Source organism: Lethenteron reissneri, chromosome 48 (assembly GCF_015708825.2).
Source record: "Lethenteron reissneri isolate LAM-NWPU_2019-01 chromosome 48, ASM1570882v1, whole genome shotgun sequence".
NCBI lineage: Eukaryota > Metazoa > Chordata > Hyperoartia > Petromyzontiformes > Petromyzontidae > Lethenteron > Lethenteron reissneri.
Window position 1 is genome coordinate 3,756,656 of NC_083826.1, and position 27,531 is coordinate 3,784,186.

General features: G+C 56.2%; 1 protein-coding gene across 2 annotated transcripts; it reads left to right on the forward strand.

Moving 5' to 3' along the window:
• The first annotated feature begins 1,019 nt into the window (after positions 1 to 1,019).
• LOC133354623 (ral guanine nucleotide dissociation stimulator-like 1) lies at positions 1,020 to 26,470 on the forward strand. 2 transcript variants are annotated; one of them, XM_061571623.1, is made up of 18 exons: positions 1,020 to 1,585; positions 10,956 to 11,072; positions 11,525 to 11,790; positions 12,205 to 12,282; positions 12,966 to 13,162; positions 13,636 to 13,733; positions 14,928 to 15,143; positions 15,461 to 15,564; positions 17,717 to 17,801; positions 18,370 to 18,459; positions 18,883 to 18,969; positions 19,908 to 19,940; positions 20,878 to 20,999; positions 21,325 to 21,414; positions 23,363 to 23,627; positions 23,853 to 24,266; positions 25,211 to 25,325; positions 26,061 to 26,470. In XM_061571623.1, the coding sequence occupies exons 1-18, from the start codon at positions 1,505 to 1,507 to the stop codon at positions 26,249 to 26,251; spliced, it is 2,649 nt and encodes an 882-aa protein (XP_061427607.1). In that variant the 5' UTR covers positions 1,020 to 1,504; the 3' UTR covers positions 26,252 to 26,470. The 2 variants fall into 2 exon arrangements, with proteins under 2 accessions (XP_061427607.1, XP_061427608.1); XM_061571624.1 differs by having other exon boundaries at positions 23,886 to 24,266.
• Positions 26,471 to 27,531: the final 1,061 nt, after the last annotated feature.

Below are 27,531 nucleotides of genomic sequence, written 5' to 3' on the forward strand. Positions count from 1 at the left end.
GTGTCACATTGAGACAATGGGTCTCACATTGAGACAATGGGTGTCACATTGAGACAATGGGTGTCACATTGAGACAATGGGTGTCACAGTGACACAATGGGTGTCACATTGAGACAATGGGTGTCACATTGGCACAATGGGTGTCATATTGAGAGAATGGGGTGTCACATTGACACTATGGGTGTCACATTGAGACAATGGGTGTCACATTGAGACAATGGGTGTCACATTGAGACAATGGGTGTCACATTGAGACAATGGGTGTCACATTGAGACAATGGGTGTCACATTGACACAATGGGTGTCACATTGAGACAATGGGTGTCACATTGAGACAATGGGTGTCACATTGAGACAATGGGTGTCACATTGACACAATGGGTGTCACATTGAGACAATGGGTGTCACATTGACACAATGGGTGTCACATTGAGACAATGGGTGTCACATTGAGACAATGGGTGTCACATTGAGACAATGGGTGTCACATTGAGACAATGGGTGTCACATTGAGACAATGGGTGTCACATTGACACAGTGAGTGTCACATTGAGACAATGGGTGTCACATTGAGACAATGGGTGTCACATTGAGACAATGGAGTGTCACATTAAGACAATGGGTGTCACATTGACACAATGGGTGTCACATTGAAGTTCGAAAAGCAGAACCATAGTTCTGATTGTAAAAAGGAGAGGGTGGAGATGGGGCGAAACGGAGAGAGATGGGTGAGAGGGGAGGTGGGAAATGGATAGAGCCGAGAGATGGGAAGATGGAGATAGCGGAGATAGTGAGAGAGGTGAGAGAGATGACAAGGTGAGAGAGATGACAACAATTCGACGAAGAGAGAGAGGAGATCGAGGAAGTTGAGAGAGTTGGCAGATGGAGAGGTGGAGAAAGAGGAGGAATTAAGAGAGGAAAGATTGGGGAGGAGAAACAGGGAGACGGGGGGGGGGGATGGAGAGAGGGGAGTGAAAGGAGATAGGGGAGAGAGAGAGAGAGCGGGTGTAGAGAAAGGGGAGATGGGGGGGGAGAGAGAGTGGACATGGAGAGAGAGAGAGGGAATATATAGAGAAGGAGGCAGAGAGTGAGGGGGTGATGTGAATGTTGTGAGATTTCAGCGCGGGTCGCCGCGACATGGATCTGCGGGACTGAAGCTCGGAGCAGGGAGAGAGAAGAAGAGGTGACAGCGAGGGGGAGAGCAGAAAGAAAAAGCGAAGGAGGGAGGGAGGCAGTGAGAAGGAATCAGCGGGGGGTGGGTAAGGGAGGAGACAGAGACGGGAGGGGAGACCGGGGGAGAGAGCGAGAGACGGGGCGAGGAGGAGGAGGAGAGAGCGAGAGACAGCGGGAGGAGAGACAGCGGGTTACAGGCTGGGACAGGACAGCCGGTGAGACACAGGGAGACAGGTGGGGGAGACAGGGGGACAAGGAGACGCGAGATGATGATGCTGCTGCTGCTCGCTCCCAGTAGCAGCAGCCGTCGTCTCGTTCTGCTGCTCCATGGATGTCGCGCTCACCCCCCTCCTCTCTGACAAGCAGCGAGCAGCGAGGGGGAGACGAGGCCGACATGATCTCCGACTACCAGGTACATGCCGTGCCGGGGGGGGATGCGGGTGGATACGGGGGATACCCCGGGGTTAGCGGGCAGAGCCGCGGCGTTTGGGATGCTCGTGCCCTCACCCCCCCCCCCCGCCCGGTCATCTCGACAAGGCTCGTGTTTTGTGTGGCCGTCAGTACGGATTGTATCTGGGAGATGGGGTTGTGTGTGTGTGATGGGTGGTGTGTGTGATGGGTGGTGTGTGTGATGGGTGGTGTGTGTGATGGGTGGTTTGTGTGTGTGTGATGGGTGGGAGGGGTGTGTGTGTGTGTGATGGGTGGGAGGTGTGTGTGTGATAGATGGGAGGTATGTGTGTGATGGGAGGTGTGTGTGTGATGGGTGGTGTGTGTGATGGGTGGTGTGTGTGATGGGTGGGAGGTGTGTGTGTGTGATGGGAGGTGTGTGATGGGAGGTGTGTGTGATGGGAGGTGTGTGTGTGTGATGGGAGGTGTGTGTGTGATGGGTGGGTGGTGTGTGTGTGTGATGGGAGGTGTATGATGGGTGGTGTGTGTGTGATGGGTGGTGTGTGTGATGGGTGGTGTGTGTGATGGGTGGTGTGTGTGAGGGGTGGTGTGTGTGAGTGTGATGGGTGGTGTGTGTGATGGGAGGGGGGGGGTGGGTGGTGTGTGTGATGGGTGGTGTGTGTGTGTGTTGGGTGGCGTGTGATGGGGGGTGTGTGTGTGGTGGGTGAATTGTGTGTGTGTGATGGGAGGGAGGTGTGTGATAGATGGGAGGTGTGTGTGTGTGATGGGTGGTGTGTGGGTGTGTGATGGATGGGAGGTGTGTGTGTGTGTGATGGGTGGTGTGTGTGATGGGAGGTGTGTGATGGGTGGTGTGTGTGTGATGGGTGGGTGGTGTGTGTGTGTGTGTGATGGGAGGTGTGTGTGTGTGATGGGTGGTGTGTGTGATGGGTGGTGTGTGTGATGGGTGGGAGGTGTGTGTGTGATGGGTGCGAGCTGTGTGTGTGTGTGATGGGAGGTGTGTGTGTGGTGGGTGGGAGGTGTGTGTGTGTGATGGGTGGGAGGTGTGTGTGTGTGATGGGTGGGGTGTGTGTGTGTGTGATGGGAGGTGTGTGTGTGATGGGTGGGGGGTGTGTGTGTGTGATGGGTGGGGTTTGTGTATGTGTGATGGGAGGTGTGTGTGTGATGGGTGGTGTGTGTGTGTGTGATGGGAGGTGTGTGTGTGTGATGGGTGGTGTGTGTGATGGGTGGGAGGTGTGTGTGTGTGTGTGTGATGGGAGGTGTGTGTGTGTGATGGGTGGTGTGTGTGATGGGTGGGAGGTGTGTTGTGTGTGTGTGGGGAGCGGTAGTGTAGCGGTTAGTGCGCTGCGCTACGAACTTGGCGACCCGGGTTCAATTCCCGCTCACCGCCAACATCAGTGACGATTATCTAAACCGGTCCTGGGCCTCCTCTAGGTCGACTCGGCCTAAAATGAGACAAATGTGGCCGGGCGTGGTGTTGGCCACCCATCGCCTCGTTTGCAGTGCCGGCCTTTATAGGTGCTCGCTAGCAGCACTTGCCCCTACAGTCCGTTAAGGCTATACGATGGGAGGTGTGTGTGTGATGGATGGGAGGTGTGTGTGTGATAGGTGGGAGGCGTGTGTGTGATGGGTGGTAGGTGTGTGTGTGATAGGTGTGTGTGTGTGATGGATGGGAGGTGTGTGTGTGATAGGTGGGAGGTGTGTGTGTGGTGGATGGGAGGTGTGTGTGTGACAGGTGGGAGGTGTGTGTGTGTGATGGATGGTGTGTGTGTGTGATGGATGGCGTGTGTGTGTGTGATGGATGGGAGGTGTGTGTGTGTGTGATGGATGGGAGGTGTGTGTGTGTGTGTGAGACCGGTGGGAGGTGTGTGTGTGATGGATGGGAGGTGTGTGTGTGATGGATGGGAGGTGTGTGTGTGTGTGTGTGAGACCGGTGGGAGGTGTGTGTGTGTGAGACCGGTGGGAGGTGTAGGTGTGTGTGTGTGTGAGACCGGTGGGAGATGTGTGTGTGATAGATGGGAGATGTGTGTGTGGGAGGTGTGTGTGTGATGAGTGGTAGGTGTGTGTGTGATGGGTGGTAGGTGTGTGTGTGTAAGGGGAGCTGCGTGAGGGTGTGTGTGTGTGTGTTGGTGAAGGTGTGGGTGCAGGGGCGGTGTTTTTCTACGGGGCAGCAATCACGCAGTGGTTCGCGTATTCCCCTCCAAGCCCGGCCACCCGAGTTCGAACCGGTCCTGAGCCTCCCCGAGGTCGACTCAGCCTTAAATGAGTACCTGCTGCGGTGTGTAAACATCAGCATTGGAGAGACAAAGGGGGCCGGGCGTGGGGCTGGTTACCCACTCCCTCGTGTGCCCTGTCGTCCTTCATAGGTGCTCGCTAACAGCACCTGCCCCAACAGGCTGTAAGAGCTCGCGAGCTTTGTCTTTGTGGTGTGCGTTAATAGCCTCGTGATGATGACGGAAGTCTGCGTGATGCTAGTGTGTAAATTCTCGTGTGTGTGTGCGTGGTGCGTGCGCGTGTGTGTGTGTGATGGTGGTGCGTGAGTGTGTGTGTGTGTGATGGTGGTGCGTGCGCGTGTGTGTGTGTGATGGTGGTGCGTGAGTGTGTGTGTGTGTGATGGTGGTGCGTGAGTGTGTGTGTGTGTGATGGTGGTGCGTGCGCGTGTGTGTGTGTGATGGTGGTGCGTGTGTGTGTGATGGTGGTGCATGAGTGTGTGTGTGTGATGGTGGTGCGTGAGTGTGTGTGTGTGATGGTGGTGCGTGCGTGTGTGTGTGTGATGGTGGTGCGTGAGTGTGTGTGTGATGGTGGTGCGTGTGTGTGTGTGTGATGGTGGGGCGTGAGTGTGTGTGTATGATGGTGGTGTGTGAGTGTGTGTGTGTGATGGTGGTGCGTGAGTGTGTGTGTGTTGGTGGTGCGTGAGTGTGTGTGATGGTGGTGCGTGAGTGTGTGTGTGATGGTGGTGCGTGCGTGTGTGTGTGTGATGGTGGTGCGTGAGTGTGTGTGTGATGGTGGTGCGTGCGTGTGTGATGGTGGTGCGTGAGTGTGTGTGATGGTGGTGCGTGCGTGTGTGTGTATGATGCTGGTGCGTGTGTGTGATGGTGGTGGTGAGTGTGTGTGTGTGATGGTGGTGCGTGCGTGTGTGTGTATGTGTGTGATGGTGGTGCGCGAGTGCGTGTGTGTGATGGTGGTGCGTGCGTGTGTGTGTATGTGTGTGATGGTGGTGCGCGAGTGCGTGTGTGTGATGGTGGTGCGTGCGTGTGTGTGTGTGATGGTGGTGCGTGAGTGTGTGTGTGTGATGGTGGTGCGTGAGTGTGTGTGTGATGGTGGTGCGTGTGTGTGTGATGGTGGTGCGTGAGTGTGTGTGTGATGGTGGTGCATGAGTGTGTGTGTGTGATGGTGGTGAGTGAGTGTGTGTGTGTGATGGTGGTGCGTACGTGTGTGTGTGTGATGGTGGTGCATGAGTGTGTGTGTGTGTGATGGTGGTGCGTGAGTGTGTGTGTGATGGTGGTGCGTGTGTGTGATGGTGGTGCGTGAGTGTGTGTGTGATGGTGGTTCGTGAGTGTGTGTGTGATGGTGGTGCGTGTGTGTGTGATGGTGGTGCGCGTGTGTGTGTGTGTGATGGTGGTGCGTGAGTGTGTGTGAATATTAGTGTGACGAACATGGTATAGTGGGAAGATGGTGGTACTTAGTAATGGTGTGTGATGATTGAATTCGATTAGTGTGATGATGATGGTGGTGTGTGCGTGATGGCAGCGTCTGTGTGGGTGTGACTTGTCTTGGCGTGTTCTCTTCCACTGATTTGCATGATGAGCTGGTAAACACACAGAGCCCAGGGAGTGTGTTGGGTTGTGTAGCGAGGTCAGTGTGTGTTGTGTTGTAAGGGTTGTGTGCCCTGGTGTGTGTTGTGTTGTATGGGTTGTGTACCCTGGTGAGTGTGTGTTGTATGGGTTGTGTAGTCTGGTGTGTGTGTGTTGTGTTGTATGGGTTGTGTACCCTGGTGTGTGTTGTGTTGTAAGGGTTGTGTACCCTGGTGTGTGTTGTGTTGTAAGGGTTGTGTGCCCTGGTGTGTGTTGTGTTGTATGGGTTGTGTAGCGAGGTCAGTGTGTGTTGTGTTGTATGGGTTGTGTACCCTGGTGTGTGTTGTATGGGTTGTGTAGTCCGGTGTGTGTTGTGTTGTATGGGTTGTGTACCCTGGTGAGTGTGTGTTGTATGGGTTGTGTGCCCTGGTGTGTGTTGTGTTGTATGGGTTGTGTGCCCTGGTGTGTGTTGTGTTGTATGGGTTGTGTACCCTGGTGAGTGTGTGTTGGATGGGCTGTGTGCCCTGGTGTGTGTTGTGTTGTATGGGTTGTGTACCCTGGTGAGTGTGTGTTGTGTTGTATGTGTTGTGTAGCCTGGTGAGTGTGTGTTGTGTTGTATGGGTTGTGTAGTCTGGTGAGTGTGTGTTGTGTTGTATGGGTTGTGTAGCCTGGTGAGTGTGTGTTGTGTTGTATGGGTTGTGTAGCCTGGTGAGTGTGTGTTGTGTTGTATGGGTTGTGTAGTCTGGTGAGTGTGTGTTGTGTTGTATGGGTTGTGTAGCCTGGTGAGTGTGTGTTGTGTTGTATGGGTTGTGTAGCCTGGTGAGTGTGTGTTGTGTTGTATGGGTTGTGTAGCCTGGTGAGTGTGTTGTGTTGTATGGGTTGTGTACCCTGGTGAGTGTGTGTGTGTTGTATGGGTTGTGTAGCCTGGTGAGTGTGTGTTGTGTTGTATGGGTTGTGTAGCCTGGTGAGTGTGTGTTGTGTTGTATGGGTTGTGTAGCCTGGTGAGTGTGTGTTGTGTTGTATGGGTTGTATAGTCTGGTGAGTGTGTGTTGTGTTGTATGGGTTGTGTAGCCTGGTGAGTGTGTGTTGTGTTGTATGGGTTGTGTAGCCTGGTGAGTGTGTGTTGTGTTGTATGGGTTGTGTACCCTGGTGAGTGTGTGTTGTGTTGTATGGGTTGTGTAGCCTGGTGAGTGTGTGTTGTGTTGTATGGGTTGTATAGTCTGGTGAGTGTGTGTTGTGTTGTATGGGTTGTGTACCCTGGTGATGGGGCCGTGTGTTTGAGACAGATGAAAGCAGCACCATTCTAAGTGGAGATCAATTTTTGTTTAAATCAATCATGTACCTGGGTTATAAAGGCAACCTTAATAAAGGCGACCTTAATAGCCCTCAGCCCCAACTGTTCGAATGTCCATATGGGTGTCATCGTGATAGTGAGAGTAGTGAGTTTATGTCTGCCTATGTACGTACCATGGGTCCGTATGTAAGCGTGAGAGTGAGTGCAGTGGTGAGCGCACTAACGTTGCAAACCAAGTGTGGCCAGGATTCAATTCCTGCTTTCCCCAGCACCAGCGTCGAATATCTGACCTTGTCCTGGGTCTCCCCTAGGTCGACTCAGCCTTGAATGAGAACCTGGAGCAGTGTGTGAACATCAGCGGTTGGGGAGATAAAGGTGGACGGGTGGAGTCCTTGTCACACCAACCCCCCTCGCTGAACAGCACTTGACCCAACAACCTGTCTGGGTTACACGGGGAAGCTTTGTCTCTGTAGGAGGGCCATCTCAAAAGTTCTGTCACCCACAATATGTAGATGTCAGTTAAAACATTTAAAGAAATGTACTGCATTGAGACGAAACATAATTGATAATTGTTCAAAAATTACACCTGTAACCTTTAAAAATGAAGTCCTACATTTATTTGAAAGTATAAATCGTGCCTGCATTAATGTTCATAATGGAAGTCAGTCTGAACATTTGTTAAATAAACCAGAAATAACCCTGTGTGATCTAATAAAATACATATAACCTCCCTGCGTACTGACTTTTGGGCTACCCTGTTATAGGGTTGCCACCTCTTGAGTGGGACGTATCATGGCAAGAAGGAAGCTATCTCTGATCAGCACAGGAGTGGAGAGCTACATGGGAATTCCTTTATCTTCAGCAGTTGTCATTGCCATTGTCATGCGACGGACACACACCGGGACGTGTAATGTCCCGGCACGACGGACAGATTTCCCTGCCACGGCAACTGCAGTATTCTCCGAATTATAAGACGCACCAGAAAGTAAGAAAAAACACACAAAAAACCTTGTGCCCGGTATCAGAATATGAATTTCAGTTGCACTGACAAAGATCCCCCCTTTTCGCCTTGACAGGCTTTTGGGGTAAGTGCTGTTCGTGAGTAGCTATGAGGGCCGGCAAATAGATGCACACACGCGCAAACACAGGGGTATGAGACGCACCCCCCAACCACTGCTTTTATATACAGGCGTTGAGGAGGTGTGCGGGGATGTGTGGGGGGGGGGCACAAATACGCTGCGTCTTCTAACCCGGAGATTAGGGGATCTCTCAGTGACGACGGTCCTGGGGAAAACCAGGACGGCCTGGACAGGGTGAGCGGAGTGCCGATCTTTGTCCCGCCGCTCGATGCGAAACCCCGCTCCGCCCGGCCGTGTTCATCCCAGACACGCGCGCCACGTGGTCCCTGCTTCCACGTGGCGCTTCTCGAGTGGACTGACAGATCTCACAGGAGAGCAGCCGGCCTCGTCCAACAAGAGAGGACGATGTTGCATGGAACAAAACCTGCGGGGACGGGTGGCAGCGCCGCCCCTGTCACCTTCCGGCAGGTGTAAGGTCGTCGATGGGTGACACGACGGCGCGACACGGCGCGTGTTGGTCCACTTGTCTGGTAGAGCTCCGGTAGAGATCGCGTTTCGCACTCTGCTATTGAAATAACGAAATCAAATACCTACGGCAGGGGATGGGGGGTGGGGGACCCGCGGCCCGTAGGCCGGACGTGAGCCGCTACTTTGTTTCGTGTGTGTCCGCACCAGGCCTGCCGCGTCGGGGCGGCACGCAAACTATGTTTGTCCAACGTCACCCTCAGTCAGCCCACACTATGGACCATATAGAGAATCCACCGTGACCTGCACTCCTTCATCGGAGGAGGAGGAACAGAACAACGGCACGAACTCTCCCTGAGCTGAAGTAACAAACCTCCACATTCGGCCTCTATTGCAGTTCTGAAAATGCAAAAATATCCGTTTGGCCGTCCTGCGACGAACATTGCTCTCGCGTGTGTGGACCAGAAATCACTTGAAGGAGGGATCTCAGCAGTAGCTCTGTGACACCTGCTTCCGCGGGCCGCTCTCGAACGCGAAGGGGTCACACTGCTCTACGAGATTTCTGAATCGATTCTTCATCACGTGGAATGAGAATGAAGGAAATCAAACTCACGTGTATAGCATGCGCCTGCTGCTGTGCTACGGGCCTGCTCACGGCCAGTGACGATTATCTGAACTGGTCCTGAGCCTCCCCTAGGTCGACTCAGCCTAACATGAGTTTATCTGGTGCGGTGTGTAAACATCGCCACGAGGGAGACAAAGGCGGCCGGACGTGGGTCTGGCTTTCACTTGCCCCAAACGCCTGTAAAGGCCCCGTGTGTGTTGGTGGCATGTGCTGGCGCAGGGGCTGTGCGGCGTGCCCCGTGAGTGGGGAGCTGGTCGGTAGGCTTGTGTGCCACTAGCGGGGGGCTGTTGGCCACTGCTGTGCGCGCGTGAATGTTTACACGGGGCCAGAGGACATATTCACCGCTTGAAATAGCTTCCATATAGTGTTACACGCAGAGATGGCACAGTACGCCATACACACAGTACACCGTACAGACACCGTTATACTATACACACACACACACCAAGATAAGTGTTATACCATACGTGTTGCACCAAAGATGAAGGTCCCCCGTATAGCCGAAACACATTTTTGGGGCAAGTGTTGTGAGCGAAAAGCGTCCGGTATGGCGAATGGCACCAATAAAAGCCGGCACGGCGCACGAGGAGGTGGGTGGCAATCACCACGCCCGGCCGCCTTTGTCTCCCTCGTGGCAATATTTACACACCGCACCAGTTACTCATTCGAGGCCGAGTCGACCTAGGGGAGGCCCTGGGCCGGTTCAGGTAATCGCCACCGATGTTGGTCGTGAGCAGGATTCGAACTCGGGTCACCGGGTTCGTAGCGCAGCGCGCTAACCACTACACTGCCTATCCGGTACCATACACACAGTGACACGCGTTATACACATTACACCGAGGCCGTACTTATAATATATATTTGGGGGGAACACATCCCCCCCAAATATTCAAATATGCTCAAAATGTCCCCCCCCCCCATTATATTGCTATAAAATAGATTTCTGTTTATATGATTGTGGTTATGGTTGTACTTTATTAATCCCTAATCTGTTGCCATTACATACAATGAAGCAAGAAAAGGTAAAAAAATATATAAAACAGAGCAATGTAATACCATACACTATTAGACATTATTGTTAATATAAAATAAAAAAAGTCCATCCTATGTGTTAGTGAATTTTTTTATATTTTCGGCAGGAAATGGCAGAAACTTCTTTTTCAAATTTAGATTTTTTTTTCTGGGGGGGGGACCCCAGACCCCCTAGAAGATTTGGTCCCCCCCAATGTTGACTCTATGGCTACGGCCTTGAACTACACACACAGGTATATGTTATACGCCATGTACAGCGAGACACATCTTAAATAACTGACCCACGTGTTTTCTAGTTATGTCCCCCCAGGCCCCAACCAGTGATTGGTATTGTATTGATAGGGAAGTAATAAAATAATAAAAATAAAACATAATAAAATAATTCTCACGACGTTTCGGCCACAACGCAAGCAGCCGTCCTCAGGTGAAGAACATGTCTGTCTGCGTTGTGGCCGAAACGTCGTGAGAATTATTTTATTATGTTTTATTTTTATTTTTTAATTATTTTATTACTTCCCTTCTACGTGACTTTACCGAAAGAACCAAGATGAATCCCTGCAGTCACGAAAGCTTTAAATCGAAGTTGTATTGATAGTTACCCACAGAGGAAATAGGTTGAATCTCAATAATTTCTTATGTAGGGGGCTCCTATTTCAAGAGCTTGGAATTTCAGGACCACCCCGCCCCCCCCCCCCCCCCCGCTTTACCTGTGGGGGGTTCACTGTCCACCTCTGGCTGTTAGTGACTCATGCTGAATTTTGTTTGGGGGGAGCGGTGGCGCAACGGTTAGCGCGCTAAGCTACGAACCCGGCGACCCGCGTTCGATTCTCGCTCACGGCCACCATCAACACCAGTGACGATTTTCTGAACTGGTCCTAGGCCTCACCTAGGTCGACTCAGCCTTGAATGAGTACCTGGCGCGATGCGTAAAATCATCGCCACTGGGAAGACAAAGGCGGGCGGGTGTGGTGCTGGCCACCCACCCCCTGGTGCGCCGTACCGGCCTTCATAGCTGCTACTCGCTAACAGCACTTTCCCCAACAGTCTGTTAATGCTACACGGGGGATCTTTGTCTTTGCGTGTCGCAGCCCAGCGTGGTGCAGGACTGGGGTGAGGAGGTGGAGGATGGAGCCCTGTACAGCGTTACTCTGCGCAAGGTGCAGGTGCAGCCACTCGCCACGCACAAGGGAGCTCGCTGGCTCGGGGTGAGGGCACTCACCACACTCACCCACTACAGCACACACACCGCTCCATGCACACCATACCGTACTCACCACACACACCACACTCACCGCACTCACCACATCCGATTATCACTCACCAGACCGCACCATACACCACACGCACACCACACACACCGCACTCACCGTACTCACCACACACACCACACACATCACACTCACCGCACTCACCACATCCGATTATCACTCACCAGAACGCACCATACGCCACACGCACACCACACACATCACACTCACCGTACTCACCGCACTCACCACACACATCACACACATCACACTCACCGCACTCAACACATCCGATTATCACTCACCAGACCACACCATACGCCACACACACACCGCACACACCGCACACACCGCACCACGCACACGACGCTCGCTAGACAACGACTCCGCCGCCCGCGTTGGCACGGCAGGTGGAGAATGGCGCGTGCGCCCCGGGCTCCGGCGGCACCGGCGGCACCGGCGCGGCACCGCCCCCGCCGCTGCCGCCCCCGCCGCCCCCGCCGCCCATCGTGGAGACGGTGCGCACGCGCACGCTGAAGGCCGGCACGCTCGAGCGGCTCGTGCGCAACCTCCTGGTGGCGTTCCGCGAGAACGACTCCACATACGCCACCGTCTTCCTCGCCACCTACCGCTCCTTCGCCACGCCCACGCAGGTGCTCGACCTGCTGCTCGACAGGTGAGGGGCGCCGGCGGTGCGGCACCGGCTGGCACACGGAGACTAAGAACCCCCCCCCGACCCCCAAACCCCCAACCGTGTAGCATTTAACAGACTGGTCGGCGCAAGCCGTGTTGGCGAGTGGCACCTACGAAGGCCGGTGCACGAGGGGGTGGGTGGCCAGCAACACCACGCCCGGTCGCCTTTGTCTCCCAAATGCTGATGTTCACACACTGCACCAGGTACTCATTTGAGTACACACCGCTCACCGCTGTACGGCGCTGTGTGATGCTGACCGTGCGGTGCTGTGCGGCGCTGTGTGATGCTGACCACGTGGTGCTGTGCAGTTCCTGTGCGGCGCTGACCGCGTGGTGCAGTGCTGTGGGGCGCTGACCACGTGGTGCTGCGTGCGTGCTGATGTGCGGTGCGGTGCAGGTACGGCAACCTGGAGGGCGAGGCGGCAGAGATCTCGCTGCGCGGCTTCACGGCGGAAGACAAGGCGGTGCTGCGCAGGTGAGCGCTCGGCAGGGGGACTCGGGTGGGACTCGGGCGGACGAGAGGGCGCGAGTCGGAGGCGTCGTCGTCGTGACGGTCAAACGCGGGCAGCGGCCGTGGGCGCGGCACGGTGGCCGGGGGTCGAGGCCAAGTCCGGAGCGGCGCGTCGGAGCTCTCCGCTGCCGTCGTGGCGGGGCCGTGAGAGACGGCGGCGGACCGCGGAGGCCTTGACCGTGGCCCACTGTGATTGTGATGGCGCTGATGGTGGTGATGGTGGTGATGATGGTGATGATGGTAGTGATGGTGGTGATGCTGATGATGGTGGTGATGTTGATGATGGTGATGCTGATGATGGTTGTGCTGATGGTGATGCTGATGGTGGTGACGCTGATGATGGTGGTGATGATGCTGATGATGGTGATGCTGATGGTGGTGATGCTGATGATGGCGATGCTGATCATGGTGATGCTGATGGTGGTGATGCTAATGATGGTGATGATGGTGGTGATGCTGATGGTGGTGATGCTGATGGTGGTGATGCTGATGATGGTGATGCTGATGGTGGTGACGCTGATGCTGGTGATGCTGATGGTGGTGATGCTGATAATGGTGATGCCGATGACGCCGATGATGCCGATGAGCTTGTCTGACCACCGAGTCGCCCGTCCACCGCCCGCGGTGACCGTGCCGTGCCGTGCCAGCTCCATCGCGTCCATCCTGGGCGCGTGGCTGGACCAGTACTCGGAGGACTTCCGCGAGCAGGGCCCCGAGTTCGGCGGACTGCGCCGGCTGCTGGAGTACCTGGCGAGGACTTTCCCCGGCTCCGACCTGGAGCGGAGGGCGCGAAACCTCATGCGGCACTTCAAGCAGCACCGCGGGGAGGCCGCCGACGGGCACAGTGCGTGTACTCACAGCGCGTACTCACAGCGCGTACTCACCTTGCGTACTCACCATGCGTACTCACTGTGTGTACTCACAGCGCGTACTCACAGCACGCGTACTCATCGTGCGTACTCACTGTGTGTACTCACTGTGCGTACTCACAGCGTGTACTCACAGCGCGTACTCACAGCGTGTACTCACAGCGCGTACTCACAGCGCGTACTCACCGTGTGTACTCACCGTGTGTACTCACAGCACGCGTACTCACCATGTGTACTCACACCGCGTACTCACAGCGTGTACTCACAGCGCGCGTACTCACCGTGCGTACTCACCCGTAAATGAGTACCTGGCGCGGTGCGTAAAGCCGGCCCGGGGGGGAGACGTCGGAAAGACAAAGGCGGCCGGCGCCGACAGCAAGAGGCTACACGGGGGGGGGGCACCTTTGCCTGTGTAGTGTTACACGCCCCAACGTCTGTGTGCGCGCAGGGCTGGCGCACACGTGGCACCCGGAGCGCGAGGGCCGCGGTGACTTCCTCTCCTTCCCCTCGGACCTCATCGCAGCGCAGCTCACGCTCATGGACGCGGTGCGGGGCCCACCTCCTCCACGCACCTCCACGCAACCCCCCCCCCCCTTGCACCCCGGCACTGTGTGTCGGTCCGTGTGTGTCTGTGTGTGTGGCAGTGTGTCTGTGTGTGTGTTCGTGTGTCTGTGTGTGTGGCAGTGTGTCTGTGTTGGTCCGTGTGTGGCAGTGTGTTTGTGTGTGTCCGTGTGTTTGTGTGACCACCCCTACTATGTGCGTCTGTGTGCGGGTGGCCGCCCGTGTATCTGTGTGTGTGTCCGTGTGTCTGTGTGTGTGTCCGTGTATCTGTGTGTGTGTCCGTGTGTCTGTGTGTGTGTCCGTGTGTCTGTGTGTGTGTCCGTGTGTCTGTGTGTGTGTCTGTGCGTGTGTGTCTGTGTGTCTGTGTGTGTATCTGTGTGTGTCCGTGTGCATCTACCGGTCATCTCAGTCAGCCACCGAGACCTCCCCCTGTCAGCGAGCTTTCGACACTTCACGTGGCCTCAAAGCGCACCTAGCCTGGCACAGGCGCCGTGGTGACGTCACAGTCACTGAGTGGCGAATGGCGGGGTATTGGTATTGGTCCGTGTGTCTGTGTGTGTTTGGCTGTGTTTGTATCCGTGTGGTCTGTGTGTCCATGTGTCTGTGTGTGTTTGATCTTGATTTGAAGTTGTTGTGACTGCAGGGATCCATACTCTTTGGTTCTTTCGGTCAAGTCACATAGGTAGAAAATAAAATAAATCACGACGTTTCGGGCGCAACACAAGCATCCGTCACTAGGTGGGACGACCACAGCAAGAAACAATTGCTAAAGTGGGAAATTGTTTCTTGCTGTGGTTGTCCTACCTGATGACGGACGCTTGTGTTGTGCCCGAAACGTCGTGATTTAATTAATTTTGTTTTATACCCACGTGACTTTACCGAAAGAACCAAAGAGTTTGTGTGTGTCCGTGTGTCTGTTTGTGTACGTGTGCCCGTGTATCTGCGCGTTGTTGTGTATCTGCGCGTCCGCCTCTACTTTGTGTCCGTCTGCGTGTGTGTCCGTCCGTGTGTTCCGGCGGCAGCGGGGAGAGGGGGGTGGGAAGAGACAAAGGCGGCCGGGCGTGCACGAACGCGCACGGCACTTACCCTCCAAATATCCCATCAAGGCTATCCGCTCGGCGTCGTCGTCGTCGTCTGCGCTGCGTCGTAACCCCTCACGTCTCCGTGCTGTGCGCGCAGGAGCTGTTCAAGCGCGTGGTGCCCCACCACTGCCTGGGCTGCGTGTGGTCGCGGCGCGACCGCAAGGAGAACGCGCGTCTCGCGGGCACCGTGCGCGCCACCATCGCGCAGTTCAACGCCGTCGCCAACGCCGTCACCGTCACCGTGCTCGACCCCGCGCTCGCCAAACCCGCGCAGCGCGCGCGCCTCGTGCAGAAGTGGATCGACGTCGCCCAGGTGCGGGGGTGGGGAGCTGTGGGGGGGGGGGAGCTGTAGCGGGGGGGGGGGGAGCTGTGGGGGGGGGGAGGGGGAGCTGTAGCTAGGGGGGGGGGGAAGAGCGGTAGCAGAGGGGGGGAGCTGTAGCTGGGGGGGTGGGAGCTGTAGCTGGGGGGGGAGGGAGCTGTAGATGGGGGGGTTGCAGGGTACCCACGTGGGTATCCACGTGTAACCATGAGACACACACATGTAACCATGAGACACACACATGTAACATATAAGACACACACACACGTGTAACCACGTGTGTGTGTGTGTGTGTCTCCGTGCGTCTGCAGGAGTGCCGAATCCACAAGAACTTCTCGTCGCTCCGAGCGGTTCTCTCCGCGCTGCAGAGCAACGGCATCTACCGCCTCAAGCGCACGTGGGCCACCGTCCCCAGGCACGCACGCGCACGCACGCACGCACGCACGCGCACGCACGCGCACGCACGCACGCACGCACGCGCACGCACGTGCACGCACGCACGCGCAGAAGCACAAAGACAAAGACCCCCCGTGTAGCCTGTAACAGACTAACACAGGGGTCGGGAACCTTTTTGACTGGGAGAGCCATAAAAGCCAAATATTTCTAAATATATTTCATTGAGAGCCATATAGTATTTTTAACGTATAATAAATTAAATATGTCTTACTTTTAATGCGACTTCTGGTGCTGCGTGGTTTTGCTGATGGCCTTGTAGTCTGGTTCGTACGTGGTGAGGTTGAGCTTCGTGCAGGCGTTGAGGCCCCGTGACCCGTGAAATTTATCTTGAAAACTAATTTCTGTTTACTTTAAAATGACACAGTATTATTAAGCAATATCACAAGTATTTTAAAATCAGTTCCAAACTTATTTTTTTTCAACTCAAAATTGTCTGGGAGCCATATGCCGTCACCAGAAGAGCCATATATGGCTCGCGAGCCATAGGTTCCCGACCGCTGGACTAACACGTAGCAGGCTTTCGCGACCAATATTATTCATAATCAACGTTTTTGGGTTTAGATCGAGTTATTTATAAATGTGTCGTAACCCTCCACCACCCGACACGGCCAATCAGTAAAAAAGTGTCACGTTGACAAAAGACAAATAGTTCACACTGCTTTAGCCCACCGGTGTGTTGAAGCGTGAAACCACAAAATTTACAATTTGAGTACGACGTTTCGCTCGGTGAGCTAAAGCAGTGAACTATTTGTCTTTTGTCAACGTGACACTTTTTTACTGATTGGCCGTGTCGGGTGGTGGAGGGTTACGACACATTTATAAATAACGCGATCTAAACCCAAAAACGTTGATTATGAACTGTAACAGACTGTTGGGGCAAGTGCTGTTAGCGAGCACCTATGAAGGCGGGCACGGCACACGAGGGGGTGGGTGGCCAGCAACCACGCCCGGACGGACGCCTTTGGGGGCTGTCCATAAATGACGTCACGCACCTATGGGGGGGGGGGGGGTGTCAGACATTTGTGACGATGTGTAACGAGGGAGGGGGGATTTGAGAAATGTGACGTCACATCAAAATGCGCAACTTTAAATAAATATAGAAAACACGTTCTACTTAATTAAATATACTTTTTTAAATAAATGTTTTCTCCTACAACATCAGAGTGCAGCGCCATATTAAATACGCACGACAATGACAATAGTTTAAGGCGATTTGAAGCATGTTTTATTTTGGGGGGGGCAGAGCTTTGTGACGTCATATTTGAGAGAGGGGTCTGACTTTTTGTAACGCCGTTTGACGAAGGGGGGGGGGGGTCAAAAATCGTCCAAAATCGCGTGACGTCATTTATGGACGGCCCCTCGTGGCGATCTTTACTACACACCCCACCGGGTACTCATTTGAGGCCGAGTCGACCTAGGGGAGACTCAGGACCGGTCCAGATAATCGTCACCGGTGTTGGCCGTGAGCGGGAATCGAACTCGGGTCACTGGGTTCTAAGCGCAGCGTAGCGCTAACCGCTACCCCACCACTCTGTGTGTGCACAGAAGTACACACACACAGGTACACGCATACACACGTACGTACACACGGATGCACATACACTCACACGCACGTACACACACACGCACCTACACACACACGCACCTACACACTAGTATACGCACACGTACACACACACGCACCTACGCACGCACCTACACACACACGCACCTACACACACGCACGTACACACACAAGTTCAAGTTTATTTATTAGGTATAGCCCTGCGGCTCTTGAATCGGGTGCAACCGCAACAAACAAAAAACAAAAACATGAACAAAAAATGAACACGGACCTACACACACGCGCACGTACACACACACGCACGTACACACACACGCACCTACACACACACGCACACGTACACACATGTATGCACGATAGCTGCGCTGCTTGTGCGAGCCGTGTGTGTGCTGTATGTGTGTGTATGTGCTGTGTGTATGTGTGGGTGTGTGTATGTGCTGTATGTGTGTGTGTATGTGCTGTATGTATGTGTGTGTGCTGTGTGTGTGCGTGTGTGTGTGTGTGCTGTGTGTGCGCTGTGTGCGCCTTTGATCTTGGTGCGCAACAGGGACACCACCTCCCTTTACCAGGAGCTGTCCGACATCTTCTCCGGTGAGAACAATCATCTCACGAGCCGCGAGCTGCTCATGAAGGTGAGCGAGGGCACACACACAGACAAAGATCCCCCATATAGCCTGTAACAGACTGTTGGGGCAAGTGCTGTTAGCGAGCACCTATGAAGCCCGGCAGGGCGTACAAAGGGGGTGGGTGGGTGGTCAGCACCACGCCCGACCGCCTTTGTCTCCCCAGTGGCGATGTTTACCACACACCGCACCGGGCACAGGTACACGTACACATATGCAGGTGCACACACGCAGGTACACACACGCACACGCAGGTACACACACGCACACGCAGGTGCACACACGCAGGTACACACACGCACACGCAGGTACACACGCAGGTACACACACGCACACGCAGGTACACACACGCAGGTACACACACGCACACGCAGGTACACACACACACGCAGGTACACACACGCAGGTACACACACGCAGGTACACACACGCAGGTACACACACGTACACACACGCAGGTACACACACACAGGTACACACACGCACACACGTACACACACACGTACACACACACACGTACACACACACAGGTGCACACACGCACGCACGACGACGCGCGCGTGACTCCGCGTGGCAGGAGGCGACGTCGAAGTTCGCGACGCTGGAGAGCAGCCTGAAGGAGAGCCAGAAGCGCGCGCTGAAGCGCCTGCAGATCCAGAAGGACACGGTCAGTCGCGCTGGGGAGGGTGGGGGGGAGGGGGGGGGGTGGGGGAAGGGGGGGTTGGGAGGAATGGGGGGGGGTTAGGGGGGATTGTGGAGGAAGGGGGGGTTGGGGGGATCGGGGGGTATGGAGAAGGGTTGGGGGAATGGGGGGGGGGGGGGTTGGGGGGGATGGAGGAGGGTTGGAGGGGAGGGGGGTTGGGGGGATCGCGGGGAATGGGGGGGGGGTTGGGGGGGATGGGGGGGTTGGGGGGTTTTGGGTGGATGGGGGGGGGGGTTGGGGGAATGGGGGGGGGGGTTTAGGTGGATGGGGGGGGGGATAGGGTAGGGTTGGGCGGATAGGGGAGGGTTGGGGGGGGATGGGAGGGGGGGCACCGCACCACCCCCCCCCGCGCTCACCGCGTGCCGCTCCCGTGTCCGCTCTGTGCAGGGCGTCATGCAGGGCACGGTGCCGTACCTGGGCACGTTCCTCACCGACCTCACCATGCTGGACACCGCCCTGCCCGATCGCCTCGAGGTGCCCACGCTCCCAGCCCATGCACCTAGCCCGTGTACTTCGCCGAAACACCATCAGCCATATGCCTAGCCCATAGTGCTAGCACTCACCCCATGCACTTAGCCCATAGTTCTAGCACTCACCCCATGCACCTAGCCCATAGTTCTAGCACTTACCCCATGCACCTAACCCATAGTTCTAGCACTCACCCCATGCACCTAGCCCATAGTTCTAGCACTTACCCCATGCACCTAGCCCATAGTTCTAGCACTCACCCCATGCACCTAGCCCATAGTTCTAGCACTCACCCCATGCACCTAGCCCATAGTTCTAGCACTCACCCCATGCACCTAGCCCATAGTTCTAGCACTCACCCCATGCACCTAGCCCATAGTTCTAGCACTCACCCCATGCACCTAGCCCATAGTTCTAGCACTTACCCCATGCACCTAGCCCATAGTTCTAGCACTTACCCCATGCACCTAGCCCATAGTTCTAGCACTCACCCCATGCACCTAGCCCATAGTTCTAGCACTCACCCCATGCACCTCGCCCAACAAACCTTGTCCATACCTCTAGTGCATAGCCCAAAGCCCACATACAAAGCTTTAACACGTACTCAGATTGTAAATGTTGTGGATTCGCTCTCCAACACACCGGTGTTGCTGTACTAGTGACGAATTGGCATGTACCGTTTACGTGACAAACCTTACTCATTGGCTGTGTCGGGTGGTAGTGGGTTTAACGACACATTTATATTTACGCGATCTAACCCCCCCAAAAAATACTATATTATGGAATTTAACACGTAGCCTAGCCACAGCCGAATAAAACCGGCCTTAATAGGTGCTTGCTAACTGCACTCGCCCCAACCGCCCGTATGGGTGACACGGGGAATCTCTGCCTGTGTGTGTGTGCTGTGTGTGTGCTGTGTGTGTGCTGTGTGTGTGTGCATGCAGGGAGGTCTCATCAACTTTGAGAAGAGACGCAGGGTGAGTTCCCCTCTAAAGAGGAACAACTGAGATCGTCATCACGTGTGTATGTTGTCAGTGTGCTGTGTGTGTGTGCTGTGTGTGCTGTCATTGTGCTGTGTGTGTGCTGTGAGTGAGTGCTATGTGTGTGAGTGTGCTGTGTGTGTGAGCTGTGTGTGCATGCTATGTGTGTGAGTGTGCTGTGTGTGTGTGCTATGTGTGTGAGTGTACTGTGTGTGCATGCTGTGTGTGTGAGTGTGCTGTGTGTGTGAGTGTGCTATGTGTGTGGGTGTGCTGTGAGTGAGTGCTATGTGTGTGAGTGTGCTGTGTGTGCATGCTGTGTGTGTGAGTGTGCTGTGTGTGTGAGTGTGCTATGTGTGTGAGTGTGCTGTGAGTGAGTGCTATGTGTGTGAGTGTGCTGTGTGTGCATGCTGTGAGTGTGAGTGTGCTGTGTGTGAATGCTGTGTGTGTGAGTGTGCTGTGTGTGTGTGGATGCTGTGTATGTGAGTGTGCTATGTGTGTGAGTGTGCTGTCAGTGAATGCTATGTGTGTGTATGCTGTGAGTAAATGCTATGTGTGCATGTCAGTGTGCTGTCAATGAATGCTATGTGTGTGAGTGTGCTGTGAGTAAATGCTATGTGTGCATGTGAGTGTGCTGTGTGTGTGCTGTGTGTGTTGTGAGTGAACGCTATGTGTGTGAGTGTGTTGTGAGTGAATGCTATGTGTGTATGTGAGTGTGCTGTGTGTGTGCTGCGCGTGCTGTGAGTGAATGCTATGTGTGTATGTGAGTGTGCTGTGTGTGTGCTGTGTGTGCTGTGAGTGAATGCTATGTGTGTGTGTGCTGTGAGTCAATGCTATGTGTGTATGTGAGTGTGCTGTCAGTGAATGCTATGTGTGTAAGCGAGTGTGCCGTGTGTGTGCTGCGCGTGCTGCGTGCGCCGCGCTTGCGCTGTGGCAGGAGTTTGAGATCATGGCTCAGATCAAGCTGCTGCAGTCGGCCTGCAACAACTACAGCATCAAGGCAGAGCAGCGCTTCCTCGCCTGGTTCCACCGTCTGCACTCGCTGTCCGAGGAGCAGAGGTGAGCAACGGACGAGCGGAGAGGGGTGAGCGGACCCTGTCCCACGTGGTGTACCGTGGCCCATGTCGCGTACACCGTGTTCAACGCGTGTACTGTGTCCCAGGTTGTGTATCGTGTCCCACGTGGTGTACCGTGTCCCACGTGGTGTACCGTGTCCCACGTGGTGTACCGTGTCCCACGTGTGTACCCTGTCCCACGTGGTGTACCGTGTCTCATGTCGCGTGTACCGTGTCCCACGTCATGTACCGTGTCCCAGGTTGTGTACCGTGCCCCACGTGTGTACTGTCTCCCACGTGTGTCCCGTGTCCCGTGCGCGTGTTCCCAGTTACGCGCTGTCGTGCGAACTGGAGCCGCCGGGAGAATCCACCTCGTCCCCCAAGACCACGCGCCGGCGCGTGGGCAAGAGAATCAGCGGGCAAGCGGCACAGCAGCAGCAGCAGCAGCACCACCACCACCAACAACAACACAGCAGTAGCAGCAGCACCACCAACAGCAACAACACCGCCAACAGCAACAACACAGCAGCAGCACCACCGCCAACAGCAACAACACCGCCAACAGCAACAACACCGCCAACAACAACAACACAGCAGTAGCAGCAGCACCACCAACAGCAACAACACAGCAGCAGCAACAACACCGCCAACAACAACAACACAGCAGTAGCAGCAGCACACCGCCAACAGCAACAACACAGCAGCAGCACACCGCCAACAGCAACAACACAGCAGTAGCACCACCACCAACAGCAACAACACCGCAGCATCACCACCGCCAACAGCAACAATACAGCAGCAGCACACCGCCAACAGCAACAACACAGCAGCAGCACACCGCCAACAGCAACAACACAGCAGTAGCACACCGCCAACAGCAACAACACCGCAGCAGCACACCGCCAACAGCAACAACACAGCAGTAGCACACCGCCAACAGCAACAACACCGCAGTAGCACACCGCCAACAGCAACAACACCGCAGCAGCACACCGCCAACAGCAACAACACAGCAGCAGCACACCGCCAACAGCAACAACACAGCAGCAGCACACCGCCAACAGCAACAACACAGCAGTAGCACCACCGCCAACAGCAACAACACAGCAGTAGCAGCACCAACAGCAACAACACAGCATCACCACCACCGCCAACAGCAACAACACAGCATCACCACCGCCAACAGCAACAACACCGCAGTAGCACCACCGCCAACAGCAACAACACAGCAGCAGCACACCGCCAACAGCAACAACACCGCAGTAGCACACCGCCAACAGCAACAACACAGCAGTAGCACACCGCCAACAGCAACAACACCGCAGTAGCACCACCACCAACAGCAACAACACAGCAGCAGCACACCGCCAACAGCAACAACACAGCAGTAGCACCACCACCAACAGCAACAACACAGCAGCAGCACACCGCCAACAGCAACAACACCGCAGTAGCACACCGCCAACAGCAACAACACAGCAGTAGCACCACCACCAACAGCAACAACACCGCAGCATCACCACCGCCAACAGCAACAATACAGCAGCAGCACAACCACCACTGCCAACAACAACACAGCAGCAGTGCAGCCGAGCCACTCTCTCACTTCGTCACAGCGCACCGTGACACAACTACAACGCGTCGTTGTGTGCGACGCTCCGCGTGGGGAGCGGAAGAGCAGTGGTCAGTGCGCCGCACTACGACCCCGCTAGAAACTCCCGAGCACAATTCCCGCTCCTCACAGCCACCACCACCGGTGAGGATTATCCGAACCGTCCTGGGCATCCCCCAAGTCAACTCGGCCTCAAATGAGTACCTGGTGCGGTGTGCAAACACCACTCGGGAGGCAGAGGCGGCCCGGGCGTGGTGCTGGCCACCCACCTCCCTCGTGTGCCACGCCGGTGCTCATAGGCGATGCTCGCTAACGCTCTGTCCAGGCTACACGGGGGGGCCTTTGAATTTCGATTTAAAGCTTTCGTGACTGCAGGGGTTCATCTTCTTGGTTCTTTCGGTAAAGTCACGTAGAATGGAAATAATAAAATAATAAAAATAAAACATAATAAAATACAATTCTCACGACGTTTCGGCCAACGCAAGCAGCCGTCCTCAGGTGAAGAACAGGTCTGTCGAGAAGACAGAGTCTGAATGACAACCTCTCTGTCGAGAAGACAACTCTGTCTTCTCGACAGACCTGTTCTCCACCTGAGGACGGCTGCTTGCGTTGTGTCCGAAACGTCTTGAGAATTATTTTATTATGTTTTATGTTTATTATTTTATTATTGCCATTCTACGTGACTTCACCGAAAGAACCAAGAAGAAGGGGAGGCCTTTGTCAATGTCTTCCCCCGGCGGGGCCTCTCCCCGCAGCGTGTTTGGAGCGGAGGGGCTGGCTGGAGGGGTGGTGGCGTCCCGCACCGGCGCCGCCGTCGCCGCGGGCCCCGTCGGTGGCGGGCCCTGCGTCGGCGGGGCGGCCGAGCACCGGCGGCTGGCTCACTCGGGCAGCGTGGGCGGCGAGAGCGCCGACTCGGTGAGCGTGCTCTCCTCTGGCTCGTCGGGCTCCGACATGGAGGAGATCTACCTGGGCCTGGCGGCGGGCTCGCCCGACGCGCACGCCAAGCACGCCGCCGGGCAGGTGAGGGCCACTGCCGCGCCCGGCGCGGGCTACGTGACCCAGCCAACGCAGCCTCGCCCGCCTACGCCGTGCTCACACGCGCTCACGCAGGCAGACGCCCCTTCACTCGCCGCGTGACTGCGCGACCCTGCCGTGCGACCCCGCGTCGTGACCCCGCACGTGCGACCCCCGCGGGGCGACCCCGCCATGTGACACGGTGCCGCGCCCTGCGTTGCGTGCGTGCAGCTCACGAGCTGCACGTCCTGTGCCTCGCTCCAGTCTCTAGACACGACGTCCGGGGTCTCCTCGGGCTCCTCAACCGTCTCCACCGAACCCTCGCCCGCGCCCGCCTCCCGCCGGCCGGGGACGCCCGGCCGCCCGGCACTGCCCCCTCCGACGGCGGCGCTGCCGCCGCCGCCGTCGCGGCCGCCGCCGCCCCCGCCGCCGCCGCATCGCCGCGGCCGCGGGGAGACGGCGCCAAAGGCGGCGTCGCTGTCGGCGGCGGCGGCGCTGACCGCCAGGAGCCACAGGCGGTCGTCGTCGGGCGCGGTGGGCTACAGCAGCCTCTCGCTGCCGCTGTACAACCAGCAGCAGGACGGCGCGTGCGTGATCCGCGTGAGCCTCGACCGGGGCAATGGCAACCTCTACAAGAGTATCCTGGTGACACGCCGCCCCACACACACACGCACACACGCCCCGGCGCACTCACAGCGGCAGCAGCAGACAGCCGCTTGTGCCAGGCTAGGTGCATCTTGAGGCCGTCACGTGAAGTGTGGAAGGCTCGCTGCTGGTAAGAGGTTACGGGACAGACCAGGTGCCATGGGTTGACTGACTGGGATGACTGGAATATGCACCATCCTTCACAAGCATCCTCCTCCACAGAGGCCGATCTTGACACCGCCAGTATCAGTCTTCGACAAGTCCACTAGCTCCACATCCTCCTGTAACGCATCAGTTCTCTAGCCCGTGCCACGTCCGTTTAGCCCCCTCTATCCGGCCAAAGCAGCCTCGCCTGCCGAAGCGCACCGGTGGGACTGTGTCCAGATCAATCAAGGGTCTGTGAGCTCCTCACAAAATCCATTCTGGTTACACCCAGGACGGATCGTAGGCATGCCAGCCTGAATGTTTCAAACCGGCGCACCGAGTCAGCTTAGAGGATGCCCCAGGCTGGCTCATATATCACTCATCATCCACAGGGAAGGAGGGTGTGGGTATGTTTGTGATAACGCTCATCGTGCGGTGGTGGTGCCGCCGACAGAGAGCTGAGCCGTGAGTGTGTGTGTGCATGCGGTAGTGTAGCGGTTAGCGCGCTGCGCTATGAATCTGGCGACCCGGGTTCGATTCCCTCTCACGGCTAACACCAGTGACGATTATCTGAACCGGTCCTGGGCCTCCCCTAGGTCGAATCAGCCTTAAATGAGTACCTGGTGCAGTGTGTAAACATCGCCACTAGGGAGACAAAGGCGATCGGGCGTGGTGCTGGCCACCCACCCCCTCGTGTACCGTTCCGGCCTTCATAGGTGCTCGCTAACAGCACTTGCCCCTACAGTCTGTTAAGGCTATACGTGGGATCTTTGTCTTTTTTGTCCGTACGTGACGTGCAGTTGACGAGTGCCGATAAGACGCCGGCCGTGGTGCGGAAGGCGATGATCAAACACAACCTGGAGGAGGAGCGCACGGAAGCCTTCCAGCTGGTGCAGGTCGTGGGAGAGGACAAGGGTAGGCGGTTCACGTACACACGCACTCACACACTCACACATTCACGCACACTCGCACACACACACACTCACACACTCGCACACACGCACACACTCATACACGTGCACACACACACACTCGCACACACTCACGCACACACGCACACACTCATACACGTGCACACACACACTCGCACACGCACACATGCACAACAACAACCGCCATTCGCCACTAAGTGGCGGTGGCGTCACCACGACGCTTGTGCCAGGCTATGTGCACGTTGAGGCCATGTGAAGTGTCGAACGCCCGCTGGCAGGAGATCACAGGGCAGACCCAGGTGCCACGGGCCGACTGACTGAGATGACTGGCTGATGCATGCACACACTCACACACGCACACACTCGCACACACTCACACACATACACACGCGCGTGTAAGTGGTGCTGTGCTACAAACCCGGCGACCCGAATTCGATTTCCGCTCACTCGCAGCCAACACCGGTGAAGATTATCTGTAACAGTCTAGACCTCCCCTATGACGACTCCGTCTCAAATGAGTACCTGGTGCAGTGTGTAGTAAACATCGCCACTAGGGAGACAAAGGTGGCCGAGCGTGGTCCCAGCCACCCACCCCCTCGTGTGCCATACCGGCCTTAATAGATGCTCGCTAACAGCACTTGCCCCAACAGCCTGTTAAGGCTACACGGGGGGATATATATCTTTGTTCTATGCACACGTGCGTACGTGCGGTGCGCAGAGTTCGTGATCCCGGACAACGCCAACGTGTTCTACGCGATGAACACGACCGCCAACTACAACTTCATCCTGCGCAGGAAGGGCGCCGCGTCGGCGCGCAGCGAGCGCAAGGTGGGCTACCTCCACGCCACGCTGCCGCGCATGCGCACGCGCGCCCTGCTCGCGGACAAGCTCGCCAAGATCTCCCTGTGAGAGCACCTCCCGCCTGCCAGCCAGCCAGCCGGGCAGCCAACCACCACCAGTGACCCCACACCCACAGAACCCCCCCATTGACACTACCACCCCCTCTCAAGACACTACCACCCCCTCTCAAGACACTACCACCCCCTCTCAAGACACTGCCGCCCACTCCCAGACACTACCGCCCCCTCTCAAGACACTACCACCCCCTTCAAGACACTACCACCCCCTCTCAAGACACTACCTCCCCCTCCCAGACACTTACCACCCCCCTCCCAGACACTACCGCCCCCTCTCAAGGACACTACCACCCCCTCTCAAGACACTACCACCCCCTCTCAAGACACTACCACCCCTCTCAAGACACTACCACCCCTCTCAAGACACTACCACCCCCTCTCAAGACACTACACCCCCTCTCAAGGACACTACCACCCCCCTCTCAAGACACTACCACCCCCTCTCAAGACACTACCACCCCCTCTCAAGACACTACCGCCCCCTCTCAAGACACTACCCCCTCTCAAGACACTACCGCCCCCTCTCAAGACACTACCACCCCCTCTCAAGACACTACCACCCCTCTCAAGACACTACCACCCCCTCTCAAGACACTACCGCCCCCTCTCAAGACACTACACCCCCTCTCAAGACACTACCACCCCCTCTCAAGACACTACCACCCCCCTCTCAAGACACTACCACCCCCTCTCAAGACACTACCACCCCCCTCTCAAGACACTACCACCCCCTCTCAAGACACTACGCCCCCCTCTCAAGACACTACCGCCCCCTCTCAAGACACTACCACCCCCTCTCAAGACACTACCGCCCCCTCTCAAGACACTACCACCCCCTCTCAAGACACTACCACCCCCTTTCAAGACACTACCACCCTCTCTCAAGACACTACCGCCCCCTCTCAAGACACTACCACCCCCTCTCAAGACACTACCGCCCCCTCTCAAGACACTACCGCCCCCTCCCAGACATGCTGTCCCACCTATTACCACCATTCCTGGTCATCATATTTCTCTCTAACCATCAGCGACTGCCTCCCCTCATGGCCACCGTTAAGACTCCAGGCTCACGCACCGCGCTCGTGAGTGCTAGGGCTGGGTCCACCTCCGCTCGGACTGCAACACAAAGGACCCCAAGGCTCATTGAGCCAAACTCATCGTCACTAGTGGCCATCGGACGCGATCTATCTGCTGCTGGATGAACGCTTGACATAAGCCGTCGCCATCTCTCAAGGACCCGCGACACAGCGGCAATCCTTACAGCTCCTGCAC